The sequence below is a fragment of the Anarhichas minor genome, unplaced genomic scaffold (genome assembly GCF_050575085.1).
Source record: "Anarhichas minor isolate MPS153535 unplaced genomic scaffold, ASM5057508v1 ptg000018l, whole genome shotgun sequence".
Taxonomy (NCBI): Eukaryota; Metazoa; Chordata; class Actinopteri; order Perciformes; family Anarhichadidae; genus Anarhichas; species Anarhichas minor.
In genome coordinates, this window is record NW_027466464.1 from 4,751,984 (window position 1) to 4,769,177 (window position 17,194).

Genomic DNA, 17,194 nt, shown 5'->3' on the forward strand with positions numbered 1-17,194 from the left:
CAGCATCTGATCCAAAGACCCTTTATGGTCCTCATGTCGGACCAGATCTGGTCCTGGACCCCCTCTATCCCATCAGGTGGAGGACCAGCAGAGCTCCACCGTGTTGTCTGTCCCGTGTAATCTTACTAAGCCGCGCTCATCAAATTTTGATCAGGCCAGTTTAGCAGCAGGCCACGGGGACAGCACAGCAGGGGGGGTTCACCATCACATTAACAAACTGACCCCAGATCACCTCTGCAGTCATCGCTGACATCCCATCACATCCCAGCGGAGAGCTCACACTCATATGTTCAGAAGTTGTGAATATTAATATTCTCTCTGTGGTCTTCACCTGTGTTCCCTGCTCAGGTTCTGAGGCATTAATAATCCACAGCTTCAGATCAGCTTCCCAGCTCAGATTACACACAGCGAGCCAAGACTAAAATGGAGGGGCTCCCTCACAATGACCTCCTCTCAGGAGAGACAAACTACAGTACCCAGCAGCCACCTCTACAATAAGTGACCTGAAGTCATTTACACTACATCCACTCCTTAATGTAATGGCGTCTTCTCTGGCCCATTCTACACCCTCCCACCAAGTTTATTAGGACGTCTTCTATAACTTCCTGTTGGCAAACAAGAATACATCATCCCTGCAGCACTAATGAAAACATAGTTATGAGTGCTATATTCTATAAATCCCAAACACTGGACCATTGATTCCTCGTAATGGAGCACCAACCCACTAACCCAAGAACACATAAAGCTTCCCCTGGTGACTCCTGAGGACAGGGATGAAGCTCCGGGTCGTCCTCAGGTCCACTCACCCCCACTAGGCATCCAGCTTCTGTGGTTCCTGCATCAGAATCAAGCCTCATATTGTTACAACGGGTTAGCTAATTATATAACATGTAACATAAATATCAGAGATGAGACACAGCGGACACTGAGCCTAAACTACACCAAGATGGTACCTTTTTATTTTCTTTTGGATAATGCATTTATTAATAATGTTCCTCTCTTTTTCAGCACAAATAGAAAGAACGCCCCAAAGCTTCAACCGCCCATCACCACCCTTAGAATTCTAAATACTATAATAATACTGCTGGAGAAGGCGCCAATGTTGATGTACAAACAGCTTCTGGTCTCCAGAACATTAGTGAACTACTCAGATCAGGAACACAGAGGGCAGGGCTACTGCAGCAGAAGGAGGGTGCTCAAGCTGTTACTTATGGAGCACCAATTTATTGTAGACGTGTAAATATGTTGCAGAGCATGAGGCGACACATGTGAATGACTTTGAAACCATGAGAACAGAAGTGCAGGAGCTCAAGCGACTCGCTTCTGAACACAAACACCCTCAGGTGAGCTGACCCTCCTGCAGGTTCTTCACCAGCTGGGCCAGCCAGCGCTGGGTGGTGGTGTGGTCCTTCAGGACCTGGGTGGAGGTGGTGTCGTTGAGCTGGTCGGGGAGACACTGGCGCAGAGCTTCGCTGGCTCTGCACAGGTGGAGACGAACCCCGGTCAGCTGCATTTCCAAGTGCCCACACAGGTTCACAATATTGACATCCTCTCTGTGGAAGCAGTCTGATGTTTTGTCTCCAGACTGTTGGTCTCAACTACACTTCCTTCAGGAATTCAAGGCAACACTTTGGGGTGAAGCATTCCTTTAAATGAGCAGATTCAGAGTCATGATTAGTGTCATAATAATCCATATTCTAATGTGTATGTCTGCATTAATACCATGATAATAAAACTATAGGGAATCATATGGACATGGATTAAATTAAGCAATATGGCATGTTGTGAGATGTGATGTATTTTGTTGCTGTGCGTCACAAACTAAATATAATGAGAATGTTACATAAATCATGTGGGATTGTGCGTATGAGGACTAGTCTCATGAGCATGACCAGCTGTGGTTTATGCAAAAAGCTGCAGTAACAACAGTGAAGAGGCTGAACTGGTCTAAATAATAAGCTGTGTGCATATGATTCCTCTATCAGAGATGGGTAGATGTTATAGATTTCCTAGCAATGGTAGAGAATATTTCATTTTGGAGGATAACGCCTGAGAGGACAGATGCACCGACTGTGTATAAGTGCCTCTCCTGTCTAACCTGGCGGGATTCCAGCACGTGTAACCCGAGATGTGTGGAAAACACTGGCCCGACTCACCTGCAGCAGGTCCGCTACGGTAAACAGCGTGGGAGCCAGCTCGGGTGCGGACTCCCTCTTCGTGCTGAGCTCCAGCAGGGCGCTCTCACTGGTCTCTGGACCGGACAGCTCGCTGATCCACTGGTGGATCTTTTCTCTGTCCACTTGTGCCAGTGCTGAAAGCATGATGGGACATGTAGTTCTCTCTGGTACAGGGACCATGACACATTTAAAACCCGTCAGTGTGATGAAGACTGGCCAAACGTGTTGCATCTGGTAAACTCCAACTTTCTAGGAAACAGTGTTCCAGTGTATGTGTCTGGGGCTTTTACTGTGAAGGCTAGAGCGGAAGAAGAGAAAGGGGGAAAATGCGCTACTGTGTTCTGTGTTTTGAGAGGAATAAAGTTGTTGCCATCTTGGCGCAGACTACGGAGCTCTGTGTTATCATTGTATTACTATGATAAAGCATAGGCGCAACATACGTCTCGGCTACAGCACTGTACTGTAGCGGACTTATACCACGCCTGAGCTCGCCACTGTTAGCTCACGCTAGCTAGCACAACTATAGCACTTCCGGTGTGCTGTTTTCAAATTAAAGGCACAGTTATTGCAAAGTACTGCTACAGATTTATTTCGAACTACACACACATATAGACATTTATATTCCTTCGGTTGTTGAAAAAAAAGTGAATAAGCATAAGTCTGTGCTTTTGTTGTGATGTAGTGAAACACATTCCACACAGTAAGTTAATGTTCTGCCCCAAACTACAAAGTATAGTATACTATACAGCTCTGCGTTACACTGTGTCAACAGAAACATGAATCCCATTAAAACGGCTTGTGAGGGAAAAGTTTTATTATAGAATATTAAATATGTTCACAGAGAAAACTGCTGCTATAGAAATGATAGTTTCCAGTTTCCTTGTACATGCTTATGTGTTTTTTAACCACATTGTGAGGTCTGTTTATGAATGTGTATGATACACAGATACAAAATCTGAACTTCATACTAAAAGGATGTCACATTTAATATTCGTTAGGGCTTTACATTCAGCACCGATGTTTTGTATTAAAGAACAACAACAACAACAACAAACAATGTCAGTTGTCTTGTGTGGAGGTGTGACATCTGGTGATTCCTGATGAGGTTCCTGAGATGAAAGAGAGACATATGGTAAATAATAATAACAATAATCTCATACTTATTAACATAGTGTGTAAACTGAATTTGAATAATACTGCAGTAAGTAAAACAAATCGTATTTGTGCAGGACGGCCCTTGGCCATGTTGACCATGTTTTTAATGTACTATCTCAACGAAATTCAAATTAATCAGTATTTATTTTGACATGAAAAATGTAAGATGTGCTTAATTTCCACATCATCTGTATATTTATTTGTGGTGGGTGTTTTACAGTAGATCTTATTTTTGGCACTTTGCTGCCCTCTAGTGGATTCTCCAGGAAGCTGTTCTCTGTTCATGTTTTGGTCGTTCCATAACGTGCACGAGGCTCATGTTTGCTCTGACTCAGTTCAAGGGTCACCTGTGTTGTCCTGGAGGAGAGAGGCCTCGCTGCCTGGACCTCCTGGTGGCCAACGGTCTGCGGCTCTCTAACAAAACGGAGTCCTGCACACAGTTTCACTTGTCATTCAAATGTTTCGTGTTTTTCTCACCAGAGGGCTGTTTCATGGAAGACAAGCATGTGTTGAATGGACTGAACAAACGGAACCAACCTGTTTCATAAAGCAACTCGGAGCTGATGAGTAGGCTACAAGATGTGTTTCAGAAAGAAAACTAACCCTGAGATGAAAGAGAGTTAACTTAAACTCTGGGTCTGTTAACACCATGGCACCAATGATGATGGCTTTCTTTCTTTACAAAGCACGAGCTTAACTCAGGGGGAATAAACTCTAATCAGATGCTCTCGAACCGAAAACTCAGAGTTCTCCTTCTCAGGATTATTAAACTCAGAGTTCAGGGTTAGGCTCAGAGTTGTTAAACCTGCTTTCTGAAACAGTCCAGGAGGGACCAGTCAGACTTATTCAAACCTGGCAACAACATATATAATCCAAAGGAAACCAACGGGGTCAACATATCCACGGTCAATATGAAGTAGAATTTCCTTTGACATGTCAATGTGAATAGAATAGCATCTGGTCTTATTGTTAGATGTATCAGAGGGAAAAGGAGTAACCTGAAGAAGGGGTCCTTGAGGTCCAGGACGTTTCCAGATCTGAAGCCTGATTGGTCAACTGTGGCGGTGATGTTGATGTCATAGCTCTGCCTGGGATGTGGAAAAAGTTCATGATTATTCGTTACACTCACAGGTCACAGACATAAATCATGAGGGTGTTCACTATTGACTGATTGATCTGGAACTGTTCTGAAGCAAACAATGCTGCAGTAGCAAGGAGACTGCCGTTATAAAGCTGGACAGACGATCTACGTTTCCCGTCCCACTGAAGGATCTTCAGGGGGAACATTATGAAGACCGGGCTTGATGGAAGTACAGTTGTACCTGTCGTTGGCGACCAGCAGGACCGTCCCAGACAGAGTCTGTCCCAGCTTGGCGAAGAGCGGCGTCTGAAGCAAACATCTGACCTGATACCAGCGGGTCAGAGGCTCTGTGGGAGCTGTGGAGAGCCACACTGTTGACCTGCAGAGGCCCAGAGAGGGAGAGGGGGGGGGGGGGGGGCGGGGGGGTCACTAGTACATCTAAAGCAGGCACCAGCCTCCGGTTCTGAAGAGTGAAGCCAATGCGTAAGTGTCTTAAACTTGCATTCTTCCTAATGGCCAGCAGGGAGCGACTCCTCTGGTTTCAAATATAAGTCTGATTGTATAGAAGTCTACGAGAAAATAGACCACAAAGCAGGGGATGCTTTAGGGCGGGGCTACCTTGTGATTGACAGGTCTCTACCAGAGCCGTATACGGCGTCTCTACGTTACTCCTCAGTCCAAATATGGTCACTTCCTGTTCACTGTTACAAAAAGCCAAGATGGTGACGGCAAAAATGTCGAATTTGAGGCTTCAGAGCGGCAATCCACAAACCAATGGGCAACTACGTCCACTTCTTATGTACACACCATCTTATAAAGCAAGGCATCTCTGTCTGTCTGTCTGTCTGTTCTTCACATATTTCGACCACTGTGGATCAACTGTTGTGCATCTCTTACTTGGATCCTCTATAGGCCACATCGAACCAGAAGGCCAGTCCATGGACCAGACCGGACTGCAGCAGTGTGAACACAAAGGGAATCTCCATTCTGGAAGAAACAAACAGGTCCTAGACTCACTATCATGTGTCAATCAAACAGCTCTGGCAGTACGCCATTTCATTTCCTCTCAATGTTCTGCTGATTCAGCACACATTTGTAGTTGTTAGTGGACTTAATAAGTTCTTATAGTAGAGGCATCTAAAGCCCCTTTCAACAAACAGGAAGTGTTTACCATGAAAGGACATCAGAATAGTGCTGATTGCTCGATGAGCATCTGTGGTGCATTATAGTGTTCATTAAATGTGTATACAGTTACTAAATGCACTGATTAAAATCCAGTTTTACCGATAACACCTCATCATCCATCATGATTATGGATCTAACCTGTGCAAGTCTTCTTCTTTAGCCTCCATGAAGTTGATGCAGTGCTTGACAGACCTGGCCATCAGGATCTGAACATCAAATGAGTCCTGAAACAGACAATGAATAAAGAATCTGAAAATGAAATTTAATTTAAATATACAGTATATACATATGTTTTATTGTATTTTAGCCATACTTAGAGTTGGGGCATTTTTCCTTCTGGGGAATATTTTAGATGCCCTCTGCATTATTCTACACATCTGTTTAGTGTCTTTACAGACTTTGAAATCTAACATTTCCTTTCTTTACACTGAAGGTTACCGAGTTGTGCCACACATACCACTATCGGCTGTCTGAAAAACTCCTCCATTGTAGCACTGTGGAGAGCACTCAGGTTAACTCCATAGAAGCCTCTCTGCTGCCTGAAGAGAGAAGAGAAGTCAGTCAGCTGACTGACACAGGTTCATGAGCAGATTCCTTTATTCAACAAATGATCAAATCATTCTTTAGTCTCTGCTGTTACTGTGGTTCCTGTGGATACTGTTACATGTTTGTTGGATTTATCAGGAGTTGCCTCTCGTGTCGTTTAGCTGAGTGCCTTTTATCCACAATCTCATTCTTTCGGTCGCTACTCAAAGCCAACGACCACACGTGAGGGTCGTAACGTAGATGGTGTTGCAACGGTCGATGAACCAATAACTTCATGTTTTTTCCACAGTAATGTTGCTAATTGCATCAGTATATAGTTTACCTTCATTCCTCAAGGCTGACTGAGCCTGACTTTCACACATAGTGGAGGAGCAGTGAAGGGCACAGACCATGGCAGCGAACACACACACACACACACACACACACACACACACACACACACACACACACACACGCTGGTATGCTTGCATGCACTTGTGCACAAACAAACTGTACAGCAGATGTTGTATTGTTTGCACAGGTTTTCCAGGAAACATGGATACAGCAGAATAGATCTTTTCCACTTTTGTGGAAGAAGAAGAAATATTCTGTGGAACTAAATAAATGAGTGAGTCAAACAGAAATGCTTCTCATCTTCATGTCTGTGTATCACTATGGGTTCCATGTCTATCCCATTTGGTGAACTCGGTTATGTTCATTGCATCACTATATCCAGGTGTAGCAGCTGCTCAGGCCAGAATACTGGTTCACTGTTACACAGATGACTTGTATTGTTCAGCCTGAATGAGGCTCTTGACAGGGTCCTCTCTGCATGATACTGTAACATCCTGTTTTGATAGAATATAGTAACATTCTATATACCTGAAGATTTATACATGGTAGTCAATCAATTGTACGCTGTGGTTGGATGGGGATCTTTCTAACTTTTTTTTATCTTGAATATCTTGTTTTCATAATCATTGGTTGCAAAAAATGTAATTGCATGGACTGTAAAATTTGACTAATGGCCCAGGCCAACCCTACCACTTATTCTCCATTTAGGCGTCATGTCCTGTCAGACAAAAACATTCAGCTGACTGAGAGGACAATGTAATCATATCAATGGCACATAACATCAGCTTTAACCCCAAGTTATCGGCCTCCAAAAGCTCATAGCAGTCAGTCTCTTGGTTCCCCTGCATGAGTCAGGACTGGACTGAACTCGAGCGTTTAACACCCAACAGGAAACATGGCTGACTGAGGAACATGTGTGTCTCTGTGAGAGAGACGGAGACAGGGGGAAAGAAAGGGAGCCAGTGTGTTTGCGTCCTCATGCATGGATTTATGCCTATACATGCTTGTGTGTGTGTGTGTGTGTGTGTGAGTGAGACCAGAAACTAGCTCGTGCGTAGTGTTCGAAGTAAAGCTGCTCATCACTGAAAGGAGCCAGATGAATATCACCATAGGAGGGAAACATCAGACCTGGAGACAGAGAGAGAGAGAGAGACACATAAAGGGCAAATAAGACAGAGAGCTAAACAGTGACAGTAAACAGAGACAGAAATAAAGTCAGAGACACAAGCAGACGCTTAGACTGACGAGGTAAACAGCTGGAGTAACCCCTTTGAGGGCCTTGGGGAAGAAATGAGCTGTCCCAGGTCAAGAAAGGATATTCTAGTTCTAAGTGCCAAGTCACTACCAACAAGTCCCAAGTCAAAACCCAAGTCAATACCTGAAAGTGCAGAGTCAACATGGGAAATTCCCAAAGAAAGTCCCAAGTCATCACAAACTAGTCCCAAGTAATTCCCCTCCTCAAACTAGAGTTTACCATAGGCCCCCTACACAAGACAGTCCTCAAGATTGGGACCTTAATTGGGACCTAATACCTTACATCAGTACTAAAATGAAAATGTATTAGTTTTATTCACTGTCATGTCAACACTTTGGGTAAACAGTGACTGAGGTTTTGTCCTCTGCATCCCTGATGTTTCTCTACTCATTGAGTCCATTGAGTACCATTGGGTCTGAGCCATTTTTTGGCATGCAAGAAGCTCTCCATGAGTTTTAGATTGAGCAGCATGTATCCCATTGGCTCAGAGACAATGACGTCGACCATGTCGGGACAGCTGACCTCCTCCACCTTCCCTTCTAGAACCCTGATCCGCTCAGACAGACAGTTATTCTGGACCAGGATCTGCACAGGAGAAAGACACATGTGCATTGTAAGACAACATAGCTACTAACGCATCCCAATTTCCCCCATAAGACCATGACAAATACATTGGACCACGCTGTATGGAGAAGGCAGTAAATGTCTCATTGTTGGACAACCAGACCTACAGCGATGAACATATGGATTATCATTTCAGGTTTCCAGTTGCTGTTATTTGTGCCAAACACCAATCTTACCACTACAACCAGCCAGTAATTCCATCCTTTTATTTAAATGACACATGATTAGCTGTTCACATAGAGCCGTTAATTACAGTAATTATCTGAATAAGAGCCCAATCAGAATACAACTTCCTTCACTGACAATTCACTGATTTTTAACCTCATCTCTACCTATCCGAGTTAGCTATTTAGTGTGAAACACGCCTGCAGGTGTTACTAATGTTCTCTGTGTCTCTGGGGCGCGGCTGCAAAATCTGCTGTTCTTTCCGTATACCAGCGGCAAAACATATTTTAGACACCTAAGAAGATTCTTCTAAGAAGAATATCCGTTTCAATGTTGGAATATTCCGAATATTGTCACCGTGTTACCCTTCTGACGGGGAACTGAAGCCGTTCTATGCTCTCTTCACTGCCAACATCGATGAGTTCAGTAAAAGATGAAGAAGAAACACCACGTTATCTTCTTCTGATGCTGCTGCCAGAGTTCTTTTATCCTCTATGGTGCTTAACATAGAAACACAGAAGTCTCCCAGATAATGAAGCAATCCTGTCGGTTTTGTATTCTGGCCAATTTTTAAGCTTCGTCCATCATTTTGGCATGGTTGATTGCTCAAAATATTACAATGGTCAAGTGCCTCCGACATTGCCGTTGCCATGGAGAAGAAGCCAGTCAGAGGCAGGAATTTAAGTGGGAGCCAATTCAGAACACTTTGAGAACAAAGCACGATCATTTCAAGCCGTAGGTGTGCTCTGACGACACGCATTGTTGTCTATGGGAACATTTTTTAATTCATAAACCATTCGTTCCATTTGTTCACTTTTCGAGGGATCTTTCTCTGAGATTTCCACCCCAATACATTAGAGGTCAAAATCATTGAGTTTGTGGCGTCCACAGAATCGAAAACTCTTCAGAAAGACTTTCCAATAAAAACAGGGGACAGTTCTGTGGATTATCTTTGGAAAAAGAAAACTAGAAGTATAGAAATCCATCAGATTACCTGCTGTGGAGCAGGCAAACCTGACTCCATGTTAATGTTTAATATTCCTATGAAGGCAGGTACAACCCAGTACTGTGTGCAGCAGCATCTCTCTGCTGCAGCCCATATCCTTCTGAACATCAGGCCAGATGTTGCTGCAACCCATTAACTCCCTAGTATGCCACGCTCTGCATGTGATGTATGTACTCTATGTGTGTGAGAGTGCGTTTAGTGCGTTGCTGTGGTTTCCTTTTAGGCTCTATCAAGGCCAGCAGACACATAATATTGCTCTCCAAAAATCTGCATGGGAGATTCAGTCAAAGTGTATTTCCTGCAGAGTTTTAAAGCATGTGAGCTTTAGAGCTTACGCCATCATGAAGGTGACATTATAATGACAAAGATGGAGGATGACCTGTGTGTACTTGGCCATCGGGTTGGACTCAACAGCATACACTCTGGTGGCTCCTGCCTGGACTGCAAAGAAAGACAGAATACCAGAACCACAACACACATCCAGAACCACCTACAGAGACAGGAAGAGAAAGGGAGGGCTGGTTAGAACAAACTAAATACATATGCACTCCCAAAACATATACGACATGCGTCTCTGAGAGATTTGAAGCGGGGAGGTTGCTGTTAGCTGGTATGAGTCGTAGACCACTAGGCCCCGCCCCCCATCATTTCTTTTCTACATTTCTTTATTTTGGAAGCATTGAACTGCAGGAAGTATTTTAAATGATCATTCCAAGTCTTTTTGTACTTTTGGTCATCATTTCTGTGGGTTATGATGATAGTGTAGTCACTAAAGTAGCATGACAACATTATTATGATAAGGTCCAACAACAAGAAACACTAACCCTCATACAACCAGTACTTCAGTGTATCTGTGTGGATAAAACCACTTTTTTTATTTGGTTCGTGATCTTATTTTTAGGAAGCAGAGCTGGATTCATGTAGTATCAGCTACTGTTGGTTGGTTTATTTGCTAATTATATTAGCTTACATTCTGGTTCCATTTTACCCAAAGTGTTTTTTTAATGGAAAAACTAAAATGAAAATTTTAGTTTATCACAAATTGGGTCATATTTTTAAAGTTTTGCCATTATTCCTATGACATATTATCACATTATACTCACCAGAGTAACTGTTCTCTGGGAGATGTGGGAACATGGTGACATCACTAGAACAAATAGCAGTTGAAGCAGGAAGTGGGTCTGTAAACTGTGATGGTAACTTACTGTTACATCACAAATAACTTGTGACCACTAACCTGTTTACAACACGTCTCCTCGTCTGACTGAGGTTCACGACCTATGACCTGTTTCTTTTAGGTGACATAGTATTATAGTAAGGTAGACCATTGTTTGGAGGGTTGGCTGATTGAACGATCTTTCAGTATGCTGAACCCCAAATGGTGTGTACAGAAAAATGTAGTACAGCTTTGTCCCATAGACTCTTGACGTCCCCCATTGGTTCGTGGACTGCCGGTTTGAAGCCTCAGGTTTGGCATTTTGGTCGTCGCCTTCTTGGTTGTTGTTGTTTTTTTTTTTACCAAAAGTGACCATATTTGAACGACAGGGTGGAGCTATGGAGGAGCTAGGCCTTAAAAAAAAAAGAAGCTAGCTAGCTTGGTTATCAAGGTGCATCAGTAGTTCATGTTTAATGTGATAATAATTGGCATGCTAATTTTGGCTCGCGAAAAAAAGGCTTGTTTGTAACGTACTTACCGGAAAGATTCAACGATGTCATTTAGCACAAGTAGACACTGAGCAACGCCATTAATTATGCATAACTTTACGCCTCTATAAGCGAATTGGATGGAGTTTGATGTGTGTCTTGGGGAACATGTGAACACACGCTGTCACCTTGTCTCTGAAGTCACTCTCATTGAGTAGAATGGCTCTCTGGTAGGTGGTGATCCTCAGGTAGTCCTGAAGCAGGTTCTGATGCTGGGACAGACAGCTGTGGAACTAAACACACAACAATGAACAGTTTGAAGTTCTTTTTCAAGTATCTCTTTATACCTACACCTGCAAAGTCAGAACTACTGAGTCTACCTGGTAATCCTGTGTAGAGCCATTTTCAGTACTTGGATGTCTTGTTTGGGCTCTCTCTACATCCTTGTTTCCCCTCTCATCTCCTTCTGTGCAACCTTTCCTAGTCTCTTCATCATCCCCTCTCTTCAATAACCGCTGGAAGTTCTTCATATCTGGAGAGTCAGAGAGGACATGATGTTTTAGGTTAAAGTCCTGAACCCCAGGATCATAAGCAGTGTGAACTTAAGCACGTATGTACAAACCAGTTGGAGTTGTGAACTGCAGCAGGAGACTCTGTTTGCCGACGGTAACCAGGAAGGACTGTCCTCCGACCTGGCAGCAGTCCATCTCCTTGGAAACAGTGAGCTGGAAGACTGATGCTCTGTTGGCTGAAAACATATTGCTTTAATTAAACCACACAGGAACCGAAATCTGAGACACCAGAAATAAAGGTGCTAACTAGAACCATAGAGGGTTCTTTATACATGTTTCACTTATTTCACACATTTTTATTCAAGACATTCAGGTCCCCATAATTAATTGATACTTACACAATTACTGGTTAAGATGGAGATTAATGACCATTGTATAAAACATGATACACTGTTATCCAGGAGTTAAAGTTAGCTCCATGTTGAGCAGCTAAAACCTAATCATCCAATGGTATGATATTTAATGATAGAACACTCTGCATCATACATTTAGTTTTTAATACTCAGGTACAATTTATATTTCTCTACATTTGAATGCAGAGCTTTTTCTTGTAATAGAGTATTTCAACACTGTGGTACTTTCACCAGTAATAGATAATATAATACATCTTCCACCACTGACCAGCTTTAACTTCACATGATGTTATTAATGATCAGCTGTCATCAGGACTCCAACATTCCATCTCTGGTTGGGTCCTCAGCTTTATCCAAACACTGCACTTTTGGCACACACTTTTTCCACTACTACAGCCATTCTCTAAATAAACAAACATGGCGTGTGTGTGTGCGTGTGTGTGTGTGTGTGTGTGTGTGTGTGTGTGTGTGTGTGTGTGTGTGTGTGTGCGCGTGCACGCTCACCATCCTGCACAGTGAGCTGCTGAGCCTCCAGTCCTGGGCTGAGGAGCAGAGTGAGCTCCTGCTCTGCTCCCTGTCTGCACACACTGACCTGCTGCTCTCTGCTCACCTCCTCCTGGACCTGCACCTCCTTCAGAGAACAGCACACTGGATTGTATGACTGCACACCGCATCGGGCCAAACTACACCAGATCAGATCCAGTAGGAAGTCCTCTGTGCAGCTACTTTTAATATTCACCCTGCAGACTATTCAAATCTACATTTGGGCAAAGAGGAGGAAGCCCGAGGTGTGACAAGCCTGCTGACTGTGATAGGCTGAGACACCTGTCAGTCTATTAAACACGTTTAGCCATACCTCTTATTGAAGTATGATTTTAATTTAACAGAACCTTTCCAAATCATCACCAAAACAAACCTCCAAGTGCTACAGTTTCCTCTCACAGGTTTGGTTCAGGTTTAGTTATGTGTGGTTTAGGTTAAGGCCGGTTGAGGTTAGGTTTGGTTGAGGTTAAGTTAGGTTGAGGTTAAGTTAGGTTAAGTTAGGTTTGGTTGAGGTTAGGTTAGGTTGAGGTTAAGTTAGGTTAAGTTAGGTTAGGTTGAGGTTAGGTTTGGTTGAGGTTAGCTTAGGTTTAGTTAGGTTTGGTTGAGGTTAGGCTAGGTTTAGTTAGGTTTGGTTGAGGTTAGGTTAGGTTTAGTTAGGTTTGGTTGAGGTTAGGTTAGGTTTAGTTAGGTTTGGTTGAGGTTAGGTTAGGTTTAGTTAGGTTTGGTTGAGGTTAGGTTAGGTTTGGTTGAGGTTAGGTTAGGTTTAGTTAGGTTTGGTTTAGGTTGAGGTTAGGTTTAGTTAGGTTTGGTTGAGGTTAGGTTAGGTTAGGTTTGGTTGAGGTTAGGTTAGGTTAGGTTGAGGTTAGGTTAGGTTTGGTTAGGTTAGGTTTGGTTTGCCTGTAGCTGTGAGAGTGAATGTGTCTGAGACGATAAGCAGGCATAAATAATGGATGGATGGTCTTTGGACCAGCTCTTAGTGGATGAAATTAAACATCGTATCCACATACTATGGTTTGTACGATATCTTACAAAAAGTTTTGTTACTTTTTGTGCATTTTCCAACGAATGTCCAGCAACGTGAGCAATCAGTGTTGCGTTACCTAAGTACGGAAGTTTCATGACGCATAAGTCAACGGTGACTTCTGGTTTCACACAGACTGTCTCCTGGTGGTTTTAGATTCACACCTCCACCCTGACCTCCTCCCTTAGCCGACTTTATAGATCTTTGTATTGAGTCACGTGTCCTGGCTCACAATAGTTTGTATATGAATGACATTATCTTTCTTGGTTTACTGTAGCTACAGTGTATGAGAACAGCCTGAGCACATTACTCCACACAGACCAATCCTTTTCTCCTGTCTCATTATTACAAAGTAAACATGACGACTTTACACACTAAAACCTTTACTACCAGGATTGTGCACTTGCAGGTGGTTGGCCAGATGATGTTTCATCATACTGGGGTATGAAAAGTTGAGCCTGGATGACCCTTCAGTTTTGCTGGAACAGCAGTCAAGTCAATTTGATTGTTTCACACAAACAAGAATAATCACTACACCAAGATTTCAGAGCCTTAATTATGCATAACTTTAATTAAAACTGGTGAGTTATGAAAAAATTCCCGTCACCTACGTTGTCATGAACGTGGATATTAGTTATAGAGACAAAAATAGGTAATCTTAGGTCCAGAGGTTTATCAGCACCGGAGGTTGCCGCTCGGTTGTTCTATCTCTTAAAGGGCAACACCACCTAAATTAGGATTCCCAATATGTTATTTCCATGCAGAGTTCAATCAATACTTGTGAACATGGGCTGCTGTCTCGCAAAGCCACAAACCAGAGAAGTCAGTCTCTTACTTGTGATGTCATCAAGCTGCTCCATAGACAATGACTTTTATTTTCTTAAACCCAATTGAGCTTTATTCTTTTGTGTTGTTCTCAGCAGAACATGTTCCCATATCCTCAGAACATTCCTCTGGGTGCTCATCTCCCCCAATTCATGGTCTATGGAGCACACTTTATACTTAATGACATCACTCATTTGAGTTTTTGCACTCTACTTTTTGGATTTGGGAGAGAGTTGTTCACGTTCACTTAGACCATAGGAGTAACATGTGTGCATTTTGAAAATGTGTGTAGTTCCCCTTTAAAGCAACATATTTCTTTCTCAACAAGACAAACCTTAATTACTTAAAAGTGAACTGCTCCTAACAACCGCTTCTTTGTAAAGTCAAACAATGTTCATATTCACATCAACATGATGTCAGACGACATAATGATAACAAAAGGGCAATTTAGTCAGAAATAATTGATTATGAAAAACCTTACATCTTGAACCCTCAACTTAAAATGCATGAGTATTGACGAGTGCGCCCTCTACAGCCTCCACTGTTACCTCCTCAGGTGTCTCCATGTGCTCCTCCTCGGCCCGCACCTCTTCCTGCAGAGTGAAGACCCTCACAGAGAAAGCCATCGGCTCTTCGCTCTTCTCCTCCATTCTTCAATGTGAAAGCAAGCTGCTCCTCGAGAAGAAAGAAGAGGAGAGAGCAGAGGGGGTGGAGGTGGAGGAAAAGGGGAGGAGAGATGGAGGAAGGATTAGAGGGAGAAAAGTGGGGAACAGAAGTTAACTTGGGAAGAAATCTTTAAATCTATATTTTAGTCGTACTGGAACCAACAAATACTGTTGGCATTTTACAGTTACACAGTTACTTTAATGCATTGTGATACATCAAATACAAGCATCTACTTTACAAATGCATAACTGTCTTAATACTTATTCTGAATCATTTTACACCTAAAAACAGAGTGAGGCCCCTTTGAAACAATGAGGATTATTCCTCACAGTCCTTCTGATAAAGCCCAAAGGTTCAGAAGTTGCAACTGATGCAGCTTCTTCCTGTGAGGCAGCAGCGTTAACCTCTGCACTACTGTGCCACCACTTGTTACCATTTATTAATGGTTTACAAAGCTGTATAGCTGTGACTAGATAGATGGAATGTTAGGATCCATCCTCTGTGGACCATGGATGTCTGAGCCAAATATCATACCTATACATCCAATAGATATTTCAGCTAAACATGTCAACCTGCAAGTGCTGCAAGAGGAAAAGTCATTTTAAAATAAAGCCACTGCCGCTAAAGTTGATTGTTGAGATGTAGTCCTCTCTATATGAAGGCCAGTGAGTACTTGGTGTAGGTTGGGATCATTTTCTGATTTGATGACTTAGTTTATAAGCTGCTTTCATTCACCAAGAAGACTGAAAGACAATTCATGTTACAGACGTAATAAAATGTAACTCTGTCATCATCGTGGTGGAAAGTCAGTACATTTACAATAACGACACTCCCTCTGCAGGATGTACAGCATCACTGCAACAACAGATGGAACATGAACCCATCTCATTTCACAAGAACTTTGAAGTCTTTTGCTGTTTTGCTGCAGTTGTGTGGCAGGGGGCGACTCGTCTGGTTGTATAGAAGTCTATGAGAAAATGACTCTACTTCTCTCTTGATTTATTTAACATGAGTTTATGGTCTCAATCTCCAGTTTCAAGTCTTCTTCAATACAGCATGATGTTCATTTAGTAAATGATGGTCCATTTAGAGTCAAACAGACCATAAAGCAGGGGATGCTTTAGGGGCGGGGCTACACAGTGATTGACAGATTGCGACCACAGCGTTGTCCGGTTTGGGAGTAATAATGTCTTATTCAGTGTTCAGTTGTACTGAGCTCCACCCAAGAAACCAAGATGGCGATGGACAAAATGCCTCTTGCGCAGCTTGCGATTGGTCCGTAATCAATATATGATTCTCATATGCAGTCTATGGTTCAAGCTCTGGGGTGAGAATTTAATTATAATAATAGGAATTTAATACTTTTTCATAAATACACTACATGTATTATGTTTTTCCCATTAGCTTATTTTGTCATTGCACAGCTCCTGTCTTCCTCAGTTGCTCTGCTTCCAGTGCAGCTTGTTGGAGAGCTTTTATCCAATCAGATTCAGCCCCTATGTCTCTAGGTAAGGAGAGAGGCTCAATGCCCGCTAGAGAGCCTTTGCAGTTTAAGTGAATGGGGACGATATTGTTGATTGTCATAGTCTTCAACCAATCAGATCTTTAGTTTGACATGTTGGGCGTATTCTTTGACGTGCCAGTGGTACTCAGGTAGCCTGCTAAGTACGTCTGCATTAACGTGCGCCGTGATTGGTCAGTGGGCCAGCGTGACTTTTGTCAAACAGGAAAGCTAGCTAGCAGATCTTAGTGTTTAGTAAGAGTTCAGGTTGAAACATATGTAAGAGAAGTTATGACATTTTTAGCATTTTGCTTGGTGTAGATTCTTTTTTTTTTTTTAACCTAGCTGTGTTTTTTAACACTCAATGGCTGAAGGAGGAGAAACGGATTTCTGGAGGACATTTCCAGAAAAGCTGGACATCGTAAGAAAGGGTCGACCAACCCCACAGCTAGCAGCCCTGACCCAGCATGGAAAAGGATTTGAACGAACGGTATTTCTGGCTGACAGCGTTGGAGAAGCGTTGCACATTTTATGGCTGGGAA

The 17,194-nt window shown here is 42.8% G+C and overlaps 1 protein-coding gene across 3 annotated transcripts; it reads right to left on the minus strand.

Moving 5' to 3' along the window:
- Positions 1-3,138: 3,138 nt before the first annotated feature.
- carm1l (coactivator-associated arginine methyltransferase 1, like) lies at positions 3,139-15,421 on the minus strand. Of its 3 annotated transcripts, XR_012954760.1 has the most exons (15): positions 15,034-15,418; positions 12,601-12,727; positions 11,794-11,919; positions 11,552-11,703; positions 11,360-11,464; positions 9,907-10,017; positions 8,140-8,317; positions 7,515-7,605; positions 6,056-6,167; positions 5,737-5,822; positions 5,311-5,400; positions 4,655-4,792; positions 4,331-4,420; positions 3,680-3,762; positions 3,139-3,286 (listed from the first exon to the last, which is right to left on the minus strand). XR_012954760.1 is itself a non-coding variant. In XM_076095070.1 (14 exons), exons 1-14 carry the CDS (start codon positions 15,133-15,135, stop codon positions 3,786-3,788), a joined length of 1,509 nt encoding a protein of 502 aa, XP_075951185.1. In that variant the 5' UTR covers positions 15,136-15,421; the 3' UTR covers positions 3,680-3,785. The 3 variants fall into 3 exon arrangements, 2 of the variants coding, with proteins under 2 accessions (XP_075951185.1, XP_075951184.1); XM_076095070.1 differs by lacking the exon at positions 3,139-3,286 and having other exon boundaries at positions 3,680-3,816; positions 6,056-6,137; positions 15,034-15,421; XM_076095069.1 differs by lacking the exon at positions 3,139-3,286 and having other exon boundaries at positions 3,680-3,816; positions 15,034-15,421.
- Positions 15,422-17,194: the final 1,773 nt, after the last annotated feature.